This window comes from Nymphalis io, chromosome 8 (assembly GCF_905147045.1).
Source record: "Nymphalis io chromosome 8, ilAglIoxx1.1, whole genome shotgun sequence".
Classification (NCBI taxonomy): Eukaryota; Metazoa; Arthropoda; class Insecta; order Lepidoptera; family Nymphalidae; genus Nymphalis; species Nymphalis io.
Window position 1 is genome coordinate 1,907,936 of NC_065895.1, and position 25,209 is coordinate 1,933,144.

The window sequence follows — 25,209 nt, forward strand, 5'->3', positions numbered from 1 at the left end:
GACGGTTCATCCGTCGTGTCCTTATGTTTTGGCCCAGAGGGCCAGGGTCGTTGTCACCCAGTGGCTGTTTTTCCTATGTGGTTTGATGTTGTTCACGGGTGTTTTCGTCCTACCGTGTCTCCAGATCGTCGTCGTCCTCTTCACCGATGCCCGCATCGGCGCAGATGGTTGGCGACAGTAGGAGCTCACGAGGTAACGGATGCCCCTCAGGTGGTCTGCATGAAGCGGTGCAATACTGTGGAGGTGTACGCTCGCACTGCTATCCGCTTTTGCGAATAGCGAGCGAGCGAGCTTGCGGACGAACTCCTCCACGGTGGGCGTCCTGGTGTCTCGATGAATGACGTCATTCCTGACGTACCTCGGAGCTCCTACAATCATACGCAGGCATCGGTTCTGTTCGATCTGAATCCTCCGCTTCTGGTACGCTGAGCAGAGTGCGTACCAGGCGGGGGCCGCATTCGTCAGGCGCGAGCGGACGTAGGCACCGTAGACCCTCAGTCTGGTCTTCATAGGAAGCCGCGAAGTGAAGAGGGTGTACAACTTACACCGGGCAGCCGCGGCATGACTCACCACCTTGTTAACGGTGGGTATCATGCGCAGCCTGCGGTCCAAGTGACACCCCAAGTAGCAGACTGAGGTCTGCCACTCCACGTCCTGGCCTCGGAAGGTGAGCCGACGCATCGGCTTGTCAGCACCGACAAGCAGAGCGGCCGTCTTACCAACGTTGACAGCCATCCTCCACTTGTCTATCCAATCCGGTATCAGATCCAACACACGCTGCAACTTACTTAATCGCTAGGTACTACGTATGGAATTCTGATTATTGTCACTAGATGGAGCTGTTCATCTCTAAATCGCAGTTAACGTCAACTCTATCGAATAAGTAAAAAAAATCGCACTTAACACACTGTAGATGGTACACAAGACGGTCTTATTGCTAAAGCAATCTCTTATTCTGCAACCAAGGGCGGAAAGATATCCAAGATATATAGATATATAAATATTGACTAATACGTATATAGAGACTTGCTTTAAGATATTTTATTGCGTTAGGTACTTAATATTATTTACTTCCTTAATAACCATAGTATGCAGTTTGTTTAATAATAATTTAGATTTTTTAAATATGGGTTTTATAAGAATTAATAAAAAAGAAATGATTCAAAAACATTTATTGACGTGTAGAAATTTTAGTACAAACAGAAATTTTGTGCTACATATACGTGGTCCGGCTACCAACGATTAACTTGCCTAGCCTAATTTACGCAGTTAAGCAAATAAGTTATCAAGTTAAAAAAATATAAGAAAGATATTTTTGAATACAATGTATTAAATTAATAAAATGTGAATATGTATACTAAATTTTATTATTACCAGTATCAAAGATGTGTACAAAATTTAATCCACACATGTTTCATTTACAGAGTCAAATAAAAATTTTAAGGGTTGTGACTACAGGTAAAGGGACATAACATATTAGTCCCCAATCTACTCAATTTTATTTTATACTAGGAAGAAGATATTCAGCAAACTATTTCTCATAGATATTTGTAATCGAGTAATTGGTGGTAGGGCTTTGTGCAAGCACGTCTCGTAGGTACCACCCATTCATCAGATATTCAACCGCAAAACAGCAGTACTTGGTATTGTTGTGTTCCGGTTTAAAAGGTGAGTGAGCCAGTGTAATTACAGGCACAAGGGACATAATATCTTAGTTCCCAAGGTTGGTAAATTGGCTATGTAAGGATTGGTTATTATTTCTTACATCACCAATGTCTATAAGCGGTGATCACTTACATTATCGTCTACTGACACGGCTTAACTGCGTAAACTGGTTTTACAAAAGTGCATTACAATAAAATGGTACTAAACGTGTAGCCGTTGCATATATATTTTAAGATCGAACATGATAGGCATATTTTGATAATATTTTTTTTATTCTACCAAATATTTTTGGCTGTATTTATTCTATTTTCATTTTGAATTTTGTTTATTATGCAATGCATAACATTAACAAAGTTATATATATATAATAATATAATTGTCAAAATTAAACCGCACAATATATTTGGGATATACACCTTGAAAAATATTGCTGTTTGATAATTAACAAGTTAAATGCTTATAGTTAATGAAAAACCATCTGCAATGTCTTATTTTTTATAATTGTTAGTTGTTTAATAATGTTTATAGTTTAATTTTAACAATAATATTTGTAGAAGATCACATTTTATATCAGTACCCATTTATAGTAAAATTGTTAAATTAGTCATTTAATCAGACAACCTAGAAACAATACATTCAGCGCGAAATATTATTAATTAATTTTATAACTACATCTAGTATAGAAAATAAATGCTAACTCTATCTAAGTACCAACCATTTTACAGTCTTCCGCATAACGTGTTCGTTTCGGACTTAGAAATTAAACGAAGGCACAATTTAAATAAATTCCCTCAATTTCTCAATTCTGCGTGAATTCGAACGATGTCATCTTTAAATATCATAACATGTTGATATGCTACAGGCAACACTATAATTGTCATTATAAAGATCTATTTGCCTTATCAACATGATAAATATTTACTTTACTTATGTTTTTTAGACGATGATTCGTTGAACAATACTGTATCTTTTTCTGTCGAATGTCAAATCATTGATGACAGAAAGAGTGAAATATGTTTAAAAAAACATCCGCTAATTAACAATTGTTATAATCGAGGCTATTAATGATATTTCGAATTCACCATCGAGTTTAAAATTTGTTTTTATATAATAAGTTCAGAAGATATATCATACCTCGATAATTTATTTAGATACTAATTGTCAATTTAATACATGTAATCACAGTGACAATTAATATTTTTCTATTAAAAATATATATAAATTGTAATTGCACGTTGATTTATAAACAGAAATCAAACCACATTATTGCAATATTACACATGTAACGAAAATAAATAGCACATTATAAAAAAAAATCCAAATCGGCCAATGGTAATTTGCTTATGTTTCTAATTGACAAGTTAGAAATTCTGGCCGTATATCCGATTGTTATAAGCCATCCTTAAGCTGAACTACCGAATAGTTGCTTTCTTTCTTAACCCTATACGTTAGAAAGAGATAGCAATAATTTTTAATAGTGTTATGTTCTTCTATCAAAGATTCGGGTGGAATATCAATTGAATAGTGGGACAGATTATTTATTATTGCGGATGGTTATTGCGTATATGCTAATTTGTTGTGCAGCATATTCAGTTTCGGGTTTTTGATGCATTTTATATTTACAGTTACAAATTTTAAAAGTATTAAAAACTCACTTCTACTATAATTCAATAATGTGGTTAACTTCCCGTTTCTACCAAAAGTTTCGTCCAATAGTTTGTTAAAGACAAATAAATCATAATTCCAGCACAGATAATTTTTAGTGCTTTCCTTCCAGAGCCTTACTAATTAAATAATTATCATAGAGTGCACTCGGTGGACTGTTACGACTTAAGCCATAACATAATAGCAAATATACTTTATTTCTAGACATTATATTCTCAGAACAAACTTCAAAGCAATCACCAGAAAGAGACAAGTATATATTTGTAAACCACCTCACAGAATACTCGTCTCTCATTGTATGCATAAATATTATCCGAGTGATACTATGTATCTAGAAATAAAATCATTGCAAAATAGTACATACTAAGTTTAGTTACTTTATATTAAATTTAATTAAAGATTCATAGAGTGGAGTTAAAAATATTGGAGAGTATTTCTTCAAAGTTATTTTTGCTAACTTTGCTAAATGTGCGAATTTTGTCTGCGTAATATTTAACTGTAATCCACATTTCAACGCTCTGCAGTGAAAACTCACGATTGCATAAAATATAATTTTAATGGATACAAAATCTGTTGAAAAAGTATATGACGAATAAAATACACATTTAAATTTATTTAAAAAATATCACAGAAGACGGTTTCAAAGATTTTTTTAATCATAAAGATATGGAATTAAACGCATCCCAGAGATGTGCTCTTTCGTTATTGTTACGATATTTTTTATCTAAGAAAGGGAAAAAATTAAAAAAAAAAAAAGAATTCGTGCGCTATATTTTCACTGTAGAGCGATGATTTCTAGATATGTATTATAAATTTGGTATATCATTAGTACCAGCACCAGAATTGAATATTTTGGTTTTTGAAAACAATGTCGTATTACACCTTTATATTAACTATGGTGCCTGAATGGCTCCCAAAATCACGTAAACAATTTTTTTATTTTTGTTAACCTATATATAATCTGTTACAGGTTACATTTAAAAAAATAGACGCAACTATTCTGGAGAAATTTCACGCAAGAAAAATATATAAAAAAAAGCATTATTTTTTAAAGACATCGCTGAGTTTTTTTTTTAAAAAAAAAAGACCTATCTTTAGGGTTTGATTTGTTATGTTAAGTATTTTGGAACAAATAATTAAAGAAGATCCAGATCTGGTGTTACGTAGCGTTTGATATCATTTTCAAATTTATAACCATACAATCGTGCCTGAAAAAAATCTATTATAGCTTAGACAAAAAGTGCGATGATTTATAGTGCAATACAACTAAAATGTAAAAATTTACACAACCACATCTAACAATATACAATATAGTATTGAATTTTAATATTTTTTTTCTTACTTTTGTCATTTATATCAAATCTAACATTCAAATTGACCTGATTACAAAAATCTCATAACATATTATAGAACAAATTTTTAGTGCAGATTCTTTGAAATAAATTCGACATTTTCATTCAAACTCGTTTAAATTTAACTGTTGTCACTGTCCGTTATTGTGGAACTGGTCATTCTTATAACTGGATTCTGATTGGAGTCGCTCGAGTCACATTCTACCATCAGAATATCATCGGGACTCTCATTCCTATCGGAGTTACTCTCCGTATACGTCCCAGTTGGCGATTTATCTTCAATAACAGCTTTCAAGTACGACTCGCGATCCATCATAGTAGTGTCCCTAGCTAGAGCGAGAACATCCAATGACATCATGCTTTTACACTTCTCTGTCTTACTTATTGGTTTAGAATTTTCATGAATAATTTCTCGACTTTTCGATTTAGTTCGCGATAAATTTGATTCTGTTTTCCAAGTATCGCTTGGTGGGTGATTTTTGTGTGCCGTGTTAGTGCTAGTCGAGGGAGCGCTGGCATTCCTTGGTGTGCTCGCAGTGAATTTGGATTTTTTCTGCTGATTCGTTTCCTTCATCATCAGCAACTGATCTAGTTTATTGATAGTTTCGTTCAGTTCCTGCGCCCAGGCTTCATCTGTCTCCGCGTCTCCTTTATCTATGGGTTTGAGAGCTAGTTCCCTGACTCGCATTCTGAGTTCTTGGAGGCTTGATTCTTCATCCTTTTCTATACCTTCTACTTGTGTCTCATCATGTACTGGGTCTCTTTCAGCTCCAACACCTGGTTCTCGAGGTCCTACTGGTATAGTGTCTTTGCCTGGAGGGTATTCGCCTCTCCGTCTATGTATTTCTTCGGATATTTCCTCGAGAGCTTTAAGAGATTTCGAATATCTAAATTTAGCGTCAGCGATGAGCCGCTGTAACTTCTCTATCTTCTCATTTTGTGCTTGTAATTGCTCGTCACATAATTTTTTCTCTTCGAAATAAACTCTTGATTTTATAATATTCCGTTTAAGATTTTCTTCCAATTGCGTTACCTAAAACATAATAAACATTTTTTGACTTCATTTGAATTGAATTAATATTTATCTGAATAATTCTCGTAATATTAATCGTACGATACCTTTTGCTCAGCAATAATGTAAGCGGCCGCTTTTTTCTGATGCTCGCGCCCGCTTTCCGCTTTTCGTTTTTCAGCATCCATAACCTTCAACAACAAACAAATACGGTCACTTTCCTATTAGTATTTTTTTAAAGTTAATTTTGTATATTTAAACAATATTTACTTTGCTTGATTAATTACATAACAAGTACAATACTATTTGTAGTATTTGACGAGCCAGTTGGCGTGGTTGGTAGAACACTTGCCTTTCACGCCGAAACGTTCGATTCCCACCCAGGACAGACATTTGTGTGCATGAACATGTCTGTTTGTCCTGAGTCTGGGTGTAATTATCTATATAAGTATGTATTTACAAAAGAAAAGTAGTATATGTAGTATATCAGTTGTCTGGTTTCCATAGCACAAGCTTTGTACAAGCTTAATTTGGGATGGCCGTGTGTGAAAAAAATGTCCCGGGATATTATTATAATTATTATTTCTGAACAAATCCATTCATAGGATCTAATATCAACGGAGACTAGTCTACTTCTACGGATATTGTTGAGTATATTTTGCGTTTGTTAAAATGAATCGCTGCGATAAATCTTTTTGAATGATCTGATACCTTAATGATAGCATGGTTGAGGACTTCCTGCCAGTTACTGTCGAATTGCCACTCATCTTGCTTGCTTACGAAACGCTGCTCCGCTAATGTCACCGTCTCTTTTGCCGCTGCGTGTAGCTCTGAAATTACATTTGTATAAATTTCCATTCAATATATTCGACACCAAATCGATAATTGGGTTTACTTTTAGACATTACTTAGCGGCTGTTTAGTGAAATACTTATTTTTCTCTTTCTGTCATTATTGTTTTGACATTCAAAAGAAGGAGACAGCATTGTTTACTAATCACCTGCTAAACAATGTTATAGTAATTTAGTGATATAGTGAATATTATGATATCCTTCTGATTGATGTCAGCGAGATGTCGTTTTTAAATAAATAATAGCTAACTATACAGAAGGGATGTGTATTATCTATTTCCTCACTCCTATAAACCCTGCGCGTGACGAATGGCTTTCGTCACAACACTCGGCACATGTATGTAACTGCTAATTTCTGGGATAAAAACCCAATATCATTATTGACCTCACTCGGAACAACATGTGTACTTGCTAGGCGCTAGACGAACGAAAAATTTATTAGCTAATGTATATAAAAATATATTACAAAGATTCAATTTTAACTTTATTTGGTACAATTTCAAAATTTATTACACCAAGGTCACTGATAACTGAACTTTATGTATGTTTGATCACAAACCTTATCAACGCCGCATGTTTGTCTGGTTGTACTGAAATAATATATGCTTTATGAATGTACATATTTAATAATCATATCTCATACGTACACGGGCACATTATCGTTATCATACATATAATAATAATAATATCCTGGAACATTTTTCACACAAGCCATCTGATCCCAAATTAAGCTTGTACAATGCTTCTGCTATGGAAACCAGACAACTGATATACTACATATACTTTTCTTTTGTAAATACAACCTATATAGATAATTACACCCAGACTCAGGACAAACAGACATGTTCATGCACACAAATGTCTCTCCTGGGTGGGAAAATTTTACTGGTGGTAGGGCTTTGTGCAAGCTCGTCTGGGTAGGTACCACCCACTCATCAGATATTCTACCGCAAAACAGCAATACTTGATATTGTTGTGTTCCGGTTTGAAGGGTGAGTGAGCCAGTGTAATTACAGGCACAAGGGACATAAAATCTTAGTTCCCAAGGTTGGTGGCGCATTGGATATGTAAGCGATGGTTGACATTTCTTACAATGCCAATGTCTAAGAGCGTTGGTGACCACTTACCATCAGGTGGCCCATATGCTCGTCCGCCTTCCTTTTCTATAAAAAAAAAAAAAAAATCGAACCCACAACCTTCGGCGTGAAAGGCAAGTATGTACAAACCACGCCAACCGGCTCGTCGATCTTTTAAGAGATCTTATTGAATAATGTTTAAATATGAAACATTAATTTAAAATGATTTCACCGTGAGATTCATCGATATTTTTTTTTTTCAAGAACATTTCTTTTTCAACAAATTTCTGTTAGCAATTAGGTTACAGTAATAATACGCTCCACAACCGTAAGACAATTTAGCTCATGGTGAAACACGCACGCACAGAACAAAGTAGACTAGCTTCAAGCCTACGCCAGCAGAAGGCCGCCTTCTGCGTTGTCCACCACTTCAAGGGTGTGACAGTCTCACTCGGCCTTGCAGCTTTAAATACACCTCTAGAACAGCTTTTAGACAAAGACCCAGTATTTGTTGATTTCCAAACATTAAATACATTGTAATTAAAATTGTGAAAAAAGAGTAACTCCAAGACATAATCTTGCTATTATAATTATCTAAATTATCTTGGTTGTTCCTACATTCCGAACCGGCGGTAGCTTTACATTTAATTCAATACTGGAACTTGACAATTCATAAGTGCCCTCATATGGCTACTTTAATAAAGGAACACTCTAAATGTACCACTTACTATTTTAAGCAATGTTAATGAATAGAACGAATAATACTTTTATTCGAATTTTTAATCAAAATAATCACACGTGATATGACTAATACAACTATATTTGATATATTTTTTATTATAAACACAGATTATATCACTTTAATAGCATGATTAGATAAAAAATCAGCGAAGTTTCTGTTACCAAAGAGGCGGTATAATTACACGGGCAAAGAAATGAAACAAGCAAGATAAAACGATATCTAGTTTATGAAAGTTATTGAATGACATTATTTTTTACAATAGCAAAATAAAAAAGATTATTATCTAAAGGGTGAGGAAAGGGCAGAGTTATTGATATTGGCTATTTTAAGACATTTATTTTGAAACTTAATTTAATATTACCATAAATTATATTCAATAATGAGTTTACTCAAAAGATGAATTTTTAGACACCTATCTCAATGTTGTAAAATTAAAAAAAAATAACTCAAAGCTTTCATTCTCTTATATACATTTCCATATTATATATATTCAGTTAAATAAAATCCAATTCAGGTTCGAAACAAATACAAATTTATTCATTAAATATTGAAGCAATATACGCTGATCAATCACCCCAGACATCGATTTTGATGAAGAATGAATTTGGACCAAATTGAACTGCGTAAACATAAAAGTGAATCATTGAAAGTTGTGTAGAATTGAATATTTTCAGTTTTGCAGTAACAGTTTTTTTATTTCTTGAAATCTATTCCTAAATTAAACATCAAATCCATGGTTATAAGATAGCATGCGTTTTGCCAATATCGTATGGATAACAGTTGATTGACCACAGAGTAGAGTATATGTCATTATACTGTGAAAGTTCCCTTAATACAAGGCATAGTAATTTCAAAATTACTATGCCTTGTTTTTCAACCGCAAACGCTCCAGAACTGAATACTCACTAACCAATGTGTACCGTAACAGCCTGTGAATGTCCCACTGCTGGGCTAAAGGCCTCCTCTCCTCTTTTTGAGGAGAAGGTTTTTTGGAGCTTATTCCACCACGCTGCTCCAATGCGGGTTGGTAGAATTCACATGTGGCAGAACTTCAGTGAAATTAGACACATGCAGGTTTCCTCACGATGTTTTCCTTCACCGTACAGCACGAGATGAATTATAATCACAAATTAAGCACATGAAAATTCAGTGGTGCTTGCCCGGGTTTGAACCCACGATCATCGCTTAAGATTCACGCGTTCTTACCACTGGGCCATCTCGGCTATGTGTATATTATCAATTTATTTACAATTAATTATACATACTGTACCTATTTACTTTAAAAGTTTTTACAGATACACGTTACAAAAGTAAATCATTTATGGAAAGGGTTAAGGGGAAAGGTCCAAGGATTGATCCTTGTGGAACCCATTTCTACTGAGACTTAAGGATATCTATTTACGTCCACCTTTGAAAATCAATTGTTTAGATTAGAAATAAAAAGATCCTTTCTTTAATTTCAACGTAGTGTAATTTCCTGACTAGATTTTAATGTTGCACGTAATCAAAGGCCTTAGATAAATTTCAATACATTCCTAAAGTATTCTATAACTATTCCCAGTATGCATAGATATTCTTAATGAGCCCAATACCCGCATCGGTTGTCGAGCGACACCTTGTGAATCCAAATGATTTCTATAAAACAAATTATATCCGTTAAAGTTGGCTAGTAACTGATTCAAAACTTTTTGAAGCTTGAACTGGTCTCTAAGAGTATCGCATATATACGTGTCATTAATTTAAAAAAAAAAACGTGATGAAATTGCTATGAATTCACAAGCGACCTAATATTCCAATGAGGTTTGAAAATACTATTATAAAATTAAAAATATAACGCAAAACAACCCACAAATCACTTAACCCACATTCCAATGCGTTCGTGATAAAAAATTCAACTCCCGCTTCACTCCCAGTCACGTTACGTAATTCCACGTAACATTATACGTTCATTCGCTCACTTATGCAAATTAAAGTTAATTGAATGCCCTACATATGTATAGACTCACGATGAGACGGTTTGTTTTGTTTATTCAAATATTTGAATTTACCTGACAGATAAAAAAAAGTTAATATTATAAATTGTGTAAGTAAGCTTGCTTATTTTAACTACCCAATTGATCATTATGAAATGTTGCAGAAAACGACATAGGGTTTAACAAATGAATCTCACACGAAAAATAGTATAGCATATATATATTTTGACGTATCGTTTCGTTTTATTGATTGTACTGCATTAAAAAAATAATGAAATATATAATAATTTACCCGAATTTACAACGTTACATGAGTGGATCGCTACATCAGTCATCAGCAACAAGGAAACATTGTTAATTGATTTTACGTATAACGCTGTTTGTAGTGGATAGTATGAAACCATGCAGTTTCGAACGAGCTAATTTAAATAAAACTTTTTTTACTATATAACAGCAATTTACCACCCCGTTACAAATACCCCTCATATATTATAAAATATAAAAAACAAGGCATATTTTAATATATTATATTGATAATAAAAAGGGTTGAAGATACGATTAGATTATTTTCGTGAAATATATTTAAATTAAATTGTAAATATTTAATATACGTATTTTAATTAGTGTTAATTAACACTAATTAAGATCATGTGATTAGAATCCCAATGACAAACGTTTAATTCAATAAGGGATTCATTATGATTCTCACTTGAAAGATTACAATCATCTGTATAGCATACGAGTGTCAAAGTATGAATGTTTTTTTTAAGAACATAAAGCATATAAAAAAGCCGAGAAGCGTGAATCTTAACCTAAGATCGTGGATTCAAGTCCGGGCAAACACCATTGAATTTTCATGTGCTCGATTTGTGTTTATAATTCATCTCGTGCTTGATAGTGAAGGAAAACATCGTGATGAAATCTGCATGTGTCTAATTTCATTGAAATTCCCGCATTGGAGCAGCGTGGTGTAATAAACTCCAAGCCTTCTCCTCAAAAAAAAGACAGGAGGCCTTAGCCTAACTTTGGGACATTTACAGATTGTAACTGTGACAACAAATAGAATAATATATAGATTTCTATTACGTTAAGCGTTAATTATTGCTTATTCTAACTACTACAAACTAAATACGAGTATATATATCACTATATACAAAAACCGAAGTAATGAAGAAAAAATATTACGTTTAATATAAAAGATGTGTGTAAAACACAGTGTAGAAATCCAAGAAATAAATTTGTATATAATAGACGACTAGTGTTTGAACGATCCCGTTTCGGCACGATTATTTCTCCCGGTAAACATTTCCCGTAAAAGATTGTTGAAAGCAATAAAACCGTTTATGTTTATATTACAAAACCATTTCTATATGTTACAGTCAGAACTCCTTTCCCGTCATAGCCACACGGGCACACGGATAAGACTTAGACTGTAACTAAGATATTGGAATGTCAGAACCGTACAAACACTTTGTAACGACGACACAGAAATAAATCTAAACATGATATAATTTAACTGCGAAGCTATTTTTCTACTTTTATTTCGTGCGGAACAAAGTTTTTTTTTTTTTCTAAAGATTGCATATCGTGTTTTCAAATGTAGAACCTCGTTAAAATATTAAGTCCTTGACCGTAAGCTGGCCTTGTAACGAACCAAGGCAACACTCCCTACAGGAAGCGAACAATTTCGCTGTGATAAAATACATTGCCCGACAAACTGACTATAATAATCGTGTATACTTACTGTACTTATTTACAATTTGTATCAAATACTATATTAGTGAGCTATTCTGTTTATGAGAACGAAGTGGAATTAGCATGGTAATCACAAGCCTTTGAGTTAGATAAGCCGTTTGTAAAGAAAGGACCAACTAAAATATATTGAGTTTGGTATTAATCGAATTGATTTTCATCCACATACACCGAAAATGTATTTATACATATATAATAATATTTTGTGTTTTTTAAGTACAAAATGTCACAACCTTTTTAAAATGTAAATATTTATTAGCAAATACACAAGAAAGTAATGCATCAACAACAATGCATCCGTTTTAACTGCCTATGCATATTCTATAACTTTTTAATAAAGTTTAACGCAAAATTGATGACAGCTCACTCACCGCTAGCTCTCTGGAACTGCACGGCGGCGCGCTGGCATTCCGATCTTGCCGTCGAAGCCGCTGTCACCGCGTCGTGATACGGACGAGATTTATCAACACACGTCCCCAGACGTTTCGTTAAGGCCTGAAGTCTACGTGACGTCTCATTCAACAATAGGTGAAATGTCTTCATGGACTCCTGTAATAGATGTTATTACTTATTATCTAATTACACATATACCTACACTAAGTGGGATATTATTTTAATAAAAAACGAGGCATACGCATAACATGTCAACGTACTAATCAGGATTTAACAACAGGAAACAGCCACGTTCCTCATAAAACCAATAGAGGTCCAGTCTTTTGGCATCAACACAACCAACTGCATGGGCTTGACTCATAAAAGCATTAACTAAATAAGTAAATAAATGAAATTGAAATTTACATAGATTATTTTAATGCTATTTTAGATGGTATATTTACATTAACCATATCTTCTAAAATGACAATTCCAAAAGTGCTTGTAAGAACCTACTACAATAAAATATATTTTATATTCAATCAATTTGTCCCTGTTTGGTATGGTAGCCAAGCAACAGACATTCTATGATCAACTTGGTATTTCCGTGTTCTGGTATGAAGGGTGAGTGTGTCAGTGTAATTATAGTACTGGCATAGGGTATCGTTACGTTCGTCACGGTAGCATGCGAAAGCGATCCCGTGGCGCTCCTCGTTAAGACGGAAAGGGAACCGCTGGTTTTTTAGTGGGTATTCCGATGTTCGGGGTGCACTTGGCGCCTCGGACACCGGCGAGCCTCACATACCCTACCCCACACTGTTCCCGTGGGGGAAACACGTAACGCGTTTTTCCAGCGTTAAAAAAAGGGTATCGTTATAAGATAACCAATTACCATCAAATGCTCCAATCGCGTCGCCATTCCTCCTCTAAGCAGCCGATGTGAACACTCTTGTTGGGTCTACTCAATAAATAATTAATGAAGAAAAAATCCAAACAAAACGGCTATATACTAGAACCGTGCTCAGATACGACACATACGCGTAATAATAGCTTTTAGATAAATAAGTCAACTAGTACAGTCATAGGTGTATATAATCCCAATCTCGTTCTTGCTGCCAATGAAATTTATTAAAGTCGTCTATAGCAGCCTGATGTTAGGGAATTGGCAGTATTACTCTCGTGCTTTATCGACTATAGTCAGCGTCGGACAGATTTAGTCACAGATAGTGGTTATTAAAACATGTAAATTAAATGGCTATAAAATTTAAAACGCGTACAAATTCAAATTTTATATTGTAGGTTAATATTGTTTTATTACTATTAGTTAAAAATACAAAAACATTAAAAAAAATTACTGTACTAAAATGTAATGTGACCAAAAACAAAAGAGCGCGCAAAATTTCAGCCCAACTAGTTCTGTGAAACGGGTTTAATCATTTTAAATATTTGACCCACAGATACAAAAAGTTGAAGTTAAATAACAGCTTGTAATCAGGTATATTTTCGAACGCATCCTCATGGCCGCCTTAAGAGTTATTTGAGAGTGAGAAGTTTATATCAGAGTTAAATTCGTTTATTACATCATGTTTAAACCATATTAATAGTTGTGAATCGGGCGCGGCCACTGCGTATGCTGTTAATTGACCCCGTCTTTCTATCAAGCTCGTCAGTTTTACGTTCGGTATATTGGATTGAATGATGTAAAATAAGAAATGAAAATTATTACATTTTTTTTATAGTATAGGAAGGCGGACGAGCATATGGGCCATGTGATGGTAAATGGTCACCAACGCCCACATACATTGGCAATGTAAGTAATGTTAACCATCGCTTATATTGCCAATGCGCCATCAACGTTGGGAATTGGCTCACTCACCCTTCAAGCGGGAACACAACAATACCAAGTATTGCTGATTTGCGGTAGAATATCCGACGAATAAGTGGTACCTACCCAGACGAGTCTGCACAAAGCTCTACCACCAGTAAATTTTCAATTTACAAAAAAATTCAATAGAAATAATAATAATAATAATGAATATTTATTTTCCGATTGGGACAGACACAGTATTTTTTTTAATGACGTTTGTTTGCCTGTTTCGTATTGATTCAACAGATTGTACGGGAGATAATATACAGTTTAAAGAGTGTGTGCACAAACAGGTGCACTCTCATAATCCGATTAGACAGCAATATGACTCGACCGGAAAGAGTTCAGGCGCAAATACGGCTTTATGTGATTTCCGCGGCACTGCAGTAGAAACACCGCCAACTTTTATCATATTGCGGCATCTTACAATTTCTTGGTAGAAAAACTCATTGTCCCGAACCGAGATTGTACCCGGGACCTCGAAGTCTGCCTTTTAAATGTAGCCAATATACCAGTACATAGACCAATGAGACAGTCGCTATATATATATTTATCAGCGTAATGCCTAACGTACACAGTATTCTATTGATTTAAATTGCACAATGTATCTTGTTTGATAACTCGTTTATTGAGAACATGCGAACTACTGCGTTGTAACGTAGCATTACAAACGGTAAAGCGTAGTTTATAAACCGGAACAGGTGACAGGATTCCTATTATCTCGTTTACGCAACGGTCAAGAACAGTGTACATACATAAAGAATCATTTCGTGTTGTATTTATACAACAGATATTCTACCGCAAAACAGCAATACTTGATATTGTTGTGTTCCGGTTTGAAGGGTGAGTGAGCCAGTGTAATTACAGGCACAAGGGACATAAAATCTTAGTTCCCAAGGTTGGTGGCGCATTGGATATGTAAGCGATGGTTGACATTTCTTACAATGCCAATGTCTAAGAGCGTTGGTGACCACTTACCATCAGGTGGCCCATATGCTCGTCCGCCTTCCTATTCTATAAAAAAAAAAAAAAAAAATATATATATGTAAACGTGTGGTTAAATTTACTTGGTGCGGCTTTAGTCCAGCCGGTCTAGGTATCACTCATCAGATATCTACCGACAAACAGTAATACTTTTGTTGTTTTCCGGTTTTAAGAGTGAGTGAGCCAGTATAACAATAGGTACATAACATCTTCGTTCCCTACATTGGTGGCGCATTGGGGATGTAAGGAACAATTAATATTTCTAACAGACCCAATGTCTATAGGCGATTGTGGCCATTTATTATGAGGTGGCCCAATTGGTAGGCCCTACCTATTTTATAAATAAAAGGAAACAAGCAGGTGCCGCATTATTTCATGTAAAGGGAAATAATTTATACATATATAGAATAGATTGGCCTCTCTATTTTATATAATAGAAGAAGGAGACAAATACATATTTTTCATTTCCCATATTACTTTAACCATTAATAAATCACTTTATCGGGATTCGATACTTTCAAAACCTTACACCATAGAAATTTTAGACTTTGTTAGAGAGAGATAAAGATAGATCATAATCTGCGACTAATATTAGCTTACCATAACAAGCATTTTACTCAGACCAGTTTCATATTCAATGAACATATTTAGTTTTCAGTATACCGAATCAAATTAATTATACGATACATTAAAATCTCGTGTCACAAAACCCGTTATGTCGCGTTATAGAACAGGTGTAGCATACACGTTTTAAATGTCGCCAAAAACATAAATACGAAGCGTTTTGAAAAATATATATTTTTTATTTTGTTCTAATTTTGTGTTACATTGTAGAAATACATTTTTTCAAGAAACCGATAGAGAAGGAAACTACATTATGAGTACATATGAACAATTTACTTAAAACTTTTTTTAAACCAAATTGTTACTAGCTACCAGTATGGAGGCAACGATGAAAAAATTTCAAGGATGTTTTAAGAAACGTATTATGTATCTCTTTCCAACATATCATTTCATATGCTACGTCTTTCTCGGAAATAGATTAAGACGATAACGATGACCTCCTGACAGATTTCGGCCCCGGCGGTCAATATCAAAGGACTAGCTTACTGCGCAGGACAAATTGTGCACAAGTGTGTGCGCAAGCACATTCCCTCACTCTCATAATACGATAGGACGACAAATCCGACACGACCGAAAAAATTAATTAAGTGAGATATATGAAAAGTATTACTACATTTCTTGAGTTATCTTTTTTTTTAATTGTAATTTTTTTTTTTGCTTCAATACTCAATAATTTTGGAAGTCTCTTTCATACCTTTGCTACGCTACTATAAAATATTAATAAAGTTATATTTTATTTTGTCCACAACTTGGACCACAGTAGGATAATATGACTTGATGCCAAATTTGAAGTTTCATCAGTACAAGTAAGATCATCTAATCGGAAACATCTAAATAGCTGATGAATATTATATCGAGGCATATTTGTGCTTGAAATCTTTTATCGAAGTTAATCGGTGTTATAATTAAACATAAGGCCAAACTTTGTTTGAAAATGTCGGTCTGTCTGCGCACGCATGACATGAAAAACGACTTGATATTATAACAGTACAAATATATTCTTAGTTCAAATATTAGATGTCGCTAATATATTACAATGTCTTATATTGTGAAATATATTCCGTTGAGTACAAAAAACTTATGTATTGATGTCAAAAAACTATCACGTGAAATGAACCAGCAAATCGCTCGAGGAAATTGTATAAATTTTTATTAAAAAAACATTATTTTTGCTATTTTACAAGATTAAATTACATTCAAAACTATCACCGGTTCTCAGTTTTTCTTATTCGACATGGAGATTGAGAGCTGAAAATCGAGCTCAGTGGCGTGCCATTGAGAGAGACCTATGTCCAGCAGTGGACGCGAAAAGAATGATGATGATGATGAATGAACGAACACGAACTTCATCTATATAATATTTTATTGAGTAATATGTCTTAGTAATCAGTTTTTTTCATATGTGATTTTAATTTATTAATTGAAAAAACTAATAGTATCTGAGGAATAACATTATAAAAGCGAACACCTTGCCCAAGGAAGGATAAATTGACTTTGCGGAGACGTAAACCTGGTTTTAATAGTAGAACTTGATCATTTTCTATTCTCTTTAATGAATAATGTAGATATGATAAACGTAATGTAACCATATGAACATAATGATGCCGTACCTAAACAATTTACGGCCTTATTTATCAAAAGTTATTTATTTTATAAGATAGTCACCCGTTTTGTTTGCCTTATAAATAAATAAATACCTACCTAGGTACCATAGGACGCCACCTATGTTATTTAAACTAATGCAAAATATACGAAACGCTTCAGAAATTTTGCACAAACGCTGGTCATGGTCTACGCATTGTGTACATAAGTACAATTTATATATTATCTATAGCCGAGATGGCCCAGTGGTAAGAACGCGTGAATCTTAACCGATGATCGTGGGTTCAAACCCGGGCAAGCACCACTGAATTTTCATGTGCTTAATTTGTGATTATAATTCATCTCGTGCTTTACGGTGAAGGAAAACATCGTGAGGAAACCTGCATGTGTCTAATTTCACTGAAATTCTGCCACATATGTATTCCACCAACCCGCATTGGAGCAGCCCGGTCGAGTAGGCTCCAAACCTTCTCCTCAAAAAGAGGAGAGGAGGCCTTTAGCCCAGCAGTGGGACATTCACAGGCTGTTACGGTATATATTATCTATAGCTGCACATACATGCGCGAGTGCGGAGAGGCGGTGCGCTAGCAATTTAACTCGATGGCGGTCTTTTGGACTTTGCTCAGGAGAAGCTCAAGGAATGATTTAAGAGGCGAGAATAACGTTTATATTTTATATTGATTAATGCAATCAATGAATGTAATTAAAGAGTACTCGATATCGAGCAACCAATATTACATAGTACTAAATATTTATAAAGGTTTAGCACGTGCGTTGACTTCGTCCATTGCAAATTGTTAGAAATGAATACACGCGAATTACAATGCGAACGTTCGTCGCACATTAAAAATCGGGAACACGATATATAAATCCGGTATAATATACGAGAAATCATTCAGAGAAAGCTGTAATGATTGGTCGTTAAGCTATGTAATCGGACCTTGAGATTATCCTCCATTCCGTTGTTGCTTTTTTTTTATATTCACCGGGAGGGCAAATGACTACTCCACCTGATGGTAAGTGGTAGTAGAGTCTAAACGCGACGACGGCCAGTACAGACAGGAAAAACGTTCTGCACTAGCCGCCTTCGCCTTGCCGGCCCACAAGATGCCTCTTCACGCCTTAAGTAGCTTAACCTTGCTTAGCGTTTAAACCATATAAAAAAATTAAATATATTTAACATCTATTAAGAATTGGTCTTTTTAAAAATGGAACACCAAATCATACAAACCGATGAAAATAACTCACTCAGTTACTATTAAAAATTAAAATAACACATTCAACAAATCGCGCCGATAATGAATTAATTACTTTACATTTCTGTCAAGGAAACCTTACCATTCATTTCAAACGCATGTTAAAAATAGCCGACCGTAAGATATTTTTCACTTAACCTGGTAAGATTCTAAAAAGATTAATTTAGTTCGTTATATATACATATGTATACAGATTATATATCGGTTATCATTATGAATATGAAAAAACGATTGTCGCATTGATTCGGTATTTATTACGAAATAACTCCTAAACGTGTTAAAACTGTAATGAAAGGTATATTTAGTAACAAGTTATGTATTTATATATAAATGTTATGTATTAATATATAAATATTATGTAATATTTATTGCACTCAATAACTGAAAGATATAAAGAAATTGGTGCCAGTCACCAAAGAGTAAGGTAATACAGACGGATCTCTTTTCAATCTACATTATTTATAGATAGCAAAAGTATATAGATTAATATGGCGACGAAATATATAAACATATGTAATAATCCTAGATAAGTAATCTGTTCATGTATATCCTCAGCATTACCAATGCGTTGCTAAATTATATTAAAAATCTTTATCCTATTTTGACAAAGATAATAAATCAATCAATATGCAATTCGATAATTGTATCAATTAAAAGAAACCCTTTTACTTCATATGGGTTAACAGTGTTACAAACACTCCCTGTTTAGTTACCACCCTCTTATCAATTAATCTACTGTAAAATATCAATACTTTGTATTGATGTGTGCTTGTACATATAAGGGGCTTCATTTCAATTCCACCGTTGATGTCGCGAAGGAGTGGTTTCTACTTTTTCCCATGTATGCCCAGAACATTTTTTGGGACCGATTTCAACAATTTTCAATATAAGTATTTTGTAATTTTTAATTCTAAAAGTATTTTTGTTTTGATGGGACGAAAGAGATACCATGAGTTAAAAACTTATAACTTACATCAAGCTCCAATTCCAACTTATTTATTTCGTCTGTGGCCGCGTTCAATTTCTCCAACTCCACCTGAAACGTTTTGAAGAATTTAAGACAATCGCACGGTACACGAACGCGATAATCCCAAACGAATGGCAGCAGCAAGCAACATGTAGAGACGGGAAACATTCGTGACATTATGGATCGAAATTATCTTACACACGCAAATTATCTTCAGATAAATACATCATAATTTTATCTATGTACCTTATGAAAAACGTTTCCTGTCCCTACAACGTAAAGCGCCTACATTATATATATAGAAATATACTTACATAGAATAACTATATCAGTTCAACGACAACGGTAAAGTAAAAATCATTTAAAATACTTAATATTTATTTCAAATTATCATCAATTTACATACACATTCAATTATGCATGCCGTAAATTTTACGATACAAAAATATTACTCGTTAATTGTATCAGGGGATTCTCGAAACGAATTAAAATTTTGAAAATAATTACATTTTACATACTTAAAATTTCATCTTGACACGTCTGTATTTGTTTTGTATCTTATATATATTTCATTTATATTAATGGAATGGTTGGAGTTGTACTAAAAAGTATATAGTTTATGCTAATTATGATTACAATATTGAACACTTCACATTGGTAAAGGTTTTCGTTACAATGCTATTTTATTATGAGACGTTTTTAGGCCGAGGTATTAATATAATATATATATATATTTATGAATATAAAAATATAAACAAAATGAGATTACACTTGAGTAATTTAAACGTGAATACTATGTGCTATATAAGCATTGATTATAATAAACATTTAAAAACAAATTAATCCTAAACTAACAATTTATATGAAAAAAATAACCTCCGGTGGTAGAAAAGTGCTGTTAAAAACTTAAGTATGTTAAGTAGTTATATAAGACGAAATATTATTTATAGAATAATAAAAAAAACCCAACGTTACATTAAGAGATTCAAATAAAATCAATTTAATTGATTAAATTGTTTGTTATCGAATCCAATTCATGGGAACCTAAAAAAATTAACTCTTGCAACATTTATTTTTAATATTTTTAAAGATATTTATTTTAGTTAATCAATATCAGTATAATAAAAAAAAGAAAATGTTGAGCAACCTTTGCCACAACACATTAAGTTCATTACCTCAACTTTAATTTCTGCATTTCTAACAATAATAATTATTATTTTTATTATTTCGGTTAAATTGTAGTTATTTATAAAATAGTTAAATCCCTTATTTATTATCTGTACTAATAAATTGTAATAATATGTTTAATTATAAATAAACAAACAAACAAAAATTAAATTGTACCTGTATGTAATACATAATTATATGACGACATACAACAAATGTATCAAATATTATTATTTATAGAGCAATAGTATATCTTTATTATTGACCTCGGGAGGTAGATAGTGATTAAACAATGTTAAAATTTATTGAAATGCTGTTGATAAATAGTCAATAAAAGTTATTTTAAAGCTTTATTTCTTGGTGTTAGAATGCGATGAGCTTACAAAAATAATACAAGTCATTGCAACTGTAGAATTTGTGATGACAGAATCAGTTCAGAACTGAGTAACTAGTCACTTAATTTATTTTATTATCTATAGCATGTATGAAAATTTTATGAAAAAAATTATATACATTTTATGACTCAAAGAGTCATGAATGGCACATCTATACACTCGAGAAATGTTAGTGTAGCTGCAAAGATACATTCATAATTCGAAAATAATAATAATTAAGAACTGTCATACTACAACTAACAGTTTAACCAGGAAATATTGACATATAATGCAATCTAATATAATCATATCAGTGGACAGGAAACAGTCCCATAAGGTACCAAAGATTTACATTTCATTAAATATGACCCGAAACTATGCCTTATATTCCAATAGTTTACTTAGCATGCAAAATTTATAGAATATTGGACCAATCATTGTGTATCACTATCACAAATATATTTTCCGGATACGAACCGACGTTTTACAAGAGATAGACGATACCCACTCCCGATGAGTTCAAACTCAATGCCCGATAGTGTTGCTCCTTCACAATTGAACTGAGCAGAAATTGTAGTCTTTGTAGATGGTCCTGTGGCTAACTCAAAGCGCGCTCTCAGCGATCCCACGCCTTTATCTTCTGAATGTTGCGACAGCTCAGTAAATCGCCACATAGCCTGTTCATTCTCTGAATTCCATGTGTTTTTAGGCATTGCAATTACATTTTTTACTGAACCATTCATTGGTACACACACTGAAACATTTAGCAAGGGTGATGGTGGGCTCATTGCATGAAGATTGTACTTGTAATCTACTTTAAGATCAGTATGGTCGCGCTCGCACTTCCAATAAGATACCATTTGTAGTGGACATGACGCTGCACCAGTCTTAGGTCGTATTTGATACTTCAATATATCAACATTGAAATATTGCGCTGTAGGATTCTTTTCAGACTGTCTTTTTAACAGGGAAGTTAATGCCGGCATGTTAAATTCAACAACTGTCGTATCACGGGTAGACATCATTGCATTTATGCTTATCAGTTGTTTATTAGGCAAGACATTGTCCAGTCTATGTATATTTTTTAGTCTAAAACAAAGTTTAGCTGGATTGGGATTATTAGCCAGAACACCAACAATGCCTGTTGGAAATGATAACATCATATCGCCCGACATTTTCACTTGACATTTAGATTCCTCAGTCCCTCTAAAATAGGAGTGTATTATTTCATGGAATGCTACCGCTAAGGGTATAGTGTCTGCCATACCAATTGTGAGTGGCGAGGGGCCACGCGACCCAGACGAGCCTGCTGTTCTAAAATCACCCTCGGAACGTCTAGACGGCGGACGGGGTAGGGAAATGGTAGATATTGTTGGCGTCGATGTTCTAAAGTTCGATTGAGACATTTCGCCAACCTCAGAGAACAAATCACCAACATCAGCTGTTGAAATGGGGGTGGGACTTTCGAGTAAATGTGACTGATTTGTTTGTAAAGGTGCATAGGGGTTTGAGACATTACCATGTGGGGAAGCTGGGTTACTGGGGTTGGGACTTTGGAAGAAGTTTAAATCTAATAAATCACTGCTTGCTTTACTTGTATTTGCATTTGAACCTCGTCTTGTTGTACCAATTTTATATAAGCTAATATTTTCCACTGTAGCTCTGAGCTCATCAACACTCGCTGACATAGGAGCATTCCCATTGCTTATTGGTTTTATTTCAACATGAATTTTTTGTTCTCTCTCCTCTTCAGAATCTGAATCTGAGGAGGAATAACCACTGCCCTTTTCATCTTTAGGTCTTATGCAGAATCCTTCTTCATCAACTTCTGGAGAGTTCATAAGATCATCTTTTGTTGCAATCTCTTCCTCCTTTTCATCTAAATCAGACTTGTCACCAGCATTAGAATTTTCAGAAATTTCATCTTTTTTCTTTTTTGATTTTTTAAGTTTAGTCTTAGTCCTTCTGCTACGAAGGAACCATTTAGACTCTCGAAGTGTAGTTCTGTTCATGTTATCGTCTTTATCTGGAACTACAGGAGTAGCCGGTGTTCCACTGGGACTTGAAGGTGCCGAGCATGGAGCTCCACCTTCAATACTAACACTGGGTTCATCTTTGCTTTGAAAATTTGGTGTAAACAAGTTAAGAAGCGAGGTGGTTCTTCTTGAAGTTTTAGTTGCAAATGATGGTTCTTTTTTGGCTGCTTTAGCAGTTTGAGGTGGTTTGTGTGATCCATTAGACACTGTGGAAATCTGATCTACTTCTGATATAGAATTATTAGCAGAACCTGGCTTTGGTAATGATGGTGGCAGTTCTACTAAATTTGCCTTCTCTAAAGCATTGTACTTCTCAACAAGAAACTGTTCTAGCAGTTTATCTACTGTTAATTCGAGACACTGGTGCTTAAAATCTCTATGCACTTGGCCCATAAGATCATGATTGTTTTGAATAATATCCGCATAAGCATTTACAAATTGTTTCATCTGCTTTAAGTGAGCTTCCTCAACATCCTGGAAGTGTTTACAGGTTTGGGTCATTTTTTTCTCAAAATCTTGTTTCACCAAGCTGTATTTCTCTGCTAGCTGCCTGTAGTCTTCATGTAACTTTTTTATTTTTACCTCAGCTTTCTCTATATCTTTTGCTGATGCATTTTCCTTTCGCAGTTTTTCTAATTCAGCCGATTTGGATGTATAAACATCCTTTGCTTTCTGTAAAGCTTGCTTTGTGTTTTGAATTAGTAAAACTACTTCTAGTGTACTTGATTCAGAATCTTTGACAGCTTTGTGCTTTTTATGAAGCTCTTCAGCATATCTAGCAACATCTTTCACAAGCTCACTAACTTTTTGAAACATGTGTTGATGTAAATTCGATAATTTTTCGGCAGAACATTTGAGTACACCCCAAAAAGGCGCAAAAGTGCCTTGAGCGCAGTTACTGTTCGCTTGTTTCGCTAATTTAGCTAGAAGTTTCGAATTTGATTCCTCTATATTCGACCTTTCTCTAAGATACTCTGAGAGTTCCTTGCTCGCTATCAGTCCGTATTTCATGTTTTGATATAGAATATCATATCCATTGTGCTCGTTGGCGAAATAATCTACAAAGTTGACACTCATCTTTGCTGGTACAAAGGCAACGATTAGTTACTCAATACATTATTTTTCACTCACTGACCTGAATTCTAGGGTCGAGCTCAGTATCACCATTGTCGTCAGCTGGAATAGTGAACGAGGATTCTTCCATGGTAGTGTCTACAACTAGGAAGCCGCCCAATCACCTAAATTACATCACCGACACAGTAATGGACAGCGTCACCGTCACTTCACTTTTAATTATTCTAATAAATTTTTAGATGCACATCATATAAAATTTGGTCACAATATAGAGCCAAACCCTTATCAAATTACTAGACGAGTTTAATTGGCAAAACTAATCAAATAAAGAATTTTCATACAAGATGACGTCCACTTTCTTGACGTCAAATCATAATAATAGACAACTTTTTTACAGCGTAGTGCTATGCTTGATATTAATAATGAAACTTAATCGTATTTAACATATCTGTAATCACTACTTTATATATATTATTAATTTACCTTTTTTAAAAAGAAAAAAACTATTTAATTATTATTTATTTACGAATACTTCTTTTCTTAGGTTTTATTAACAATTAATATTTATTGCCAAAGGCGTATAAATGTCTAAAGATTGGAAATAGTAAATTATCAATTGTATTTTTAACGCTTATATTCAGACGTTAAATAATATTTATTGAACTCATTGTAATAATATTTATATTCATTATAAAAAATTTCATCGACATACTGATTATGAATAATATTCAATATTCTCTATAAATAACAAATTATATTATTGATATATTTTTACATTTATATTATAAAAAATTGCCA

General features: G+C 33.9%; 2 protein-coding genes across 3 annotated transcripts; both read right to left on the minus strand.

Moving 5' to 3' along the window:
- Nucleotides 1-1,155: 1,155 nt before the first annotated feature.
- On the minus strand, nt 1,156-24,775 carry LOC126770191 (SH3 domain-binding protein 5 homolog). 2 transcript variants are annotated; one of them, XM_050489439.1, is made up of 6 exons: nt 24,473-24,775; nt 19,767-19,829; nt 12,460-12,637; nt 6,406-6,524; nt 5,802-5,885; nt 1,156-5,715 (listed from the first exon to the last, which is right to left on the minus strand). In XM_050489439.1, exons 1-6 carry the CDS (start codon nt 24,539-24,541, stop codon nt 4,804-4,806), a joined length of 1,425 nt encoding a protein of 474 aa, XP_050345396.1. In that variant the 5' UTR covers nt 24,542-24,775; the 3' UTR covers nt 1,156-4,803. The 2 variants fall into 2 exon arrangements, with proteins under 2 accessions (XP_050345396.1, XP_050345395.1); XM_050489438.1 differs by lacking the exon at nt 24,473-24,775 and having other exon boundaries at nt 19,767-19,937.
- Nucleotides 21,016-24,477, minus strand: LOC126770176 (F-BAR domain only protein 2). The gene has a single exon (XM_050489414.1). It carries the CDS (start codon nt 24,412-24,414, stop codon nt 21,736-21,738), a length of 2,679 nt encoding a protein of 892 aa, XP_050345371.1. The 5' UTR covers nt 24,415-24,477; the 3' UTR covers nt 21,016-21,735.
- Nucleotides 24,776-25,209: the final 434 nt, after the last annotated feature.

What these genes read in the sequence shown, in the direction of transcription:
- LOC126770191 (XM_050489438.1), bottom strand. Translation starts at nt 19,937, where the DNA reads ATGTCACGAATGTTTCCCGTCTCTACATGTTGCTTGCTGCTGCCATTC. An exon ending in GCAGTTCCAGAGAGCTAGCG is followed by an intron (nt 6,525 to 12,459) that starts GTGAGTGAGCTG and finishes ATGTAATTTCAG; the next exon opens with AGCTACACGCAGCGGCAAAA. An exon ending in ACATTATTGCTGAGCAAAAG is followed by an intron (nt 5,716 to 5,801) that starts GTATCGTACGAT and finishes ATTATGTTTTAG; the next exon opens with GTAACGCAATTGGAAGAAAA.
- LOC126770176 (XM_050489414.1), bottom strand. Translation starts at nt 24,414, where the DNA reads ATGAGTGTCAACTTTGTAGATTATTTCGCCAACGAGCACAATGGATAT.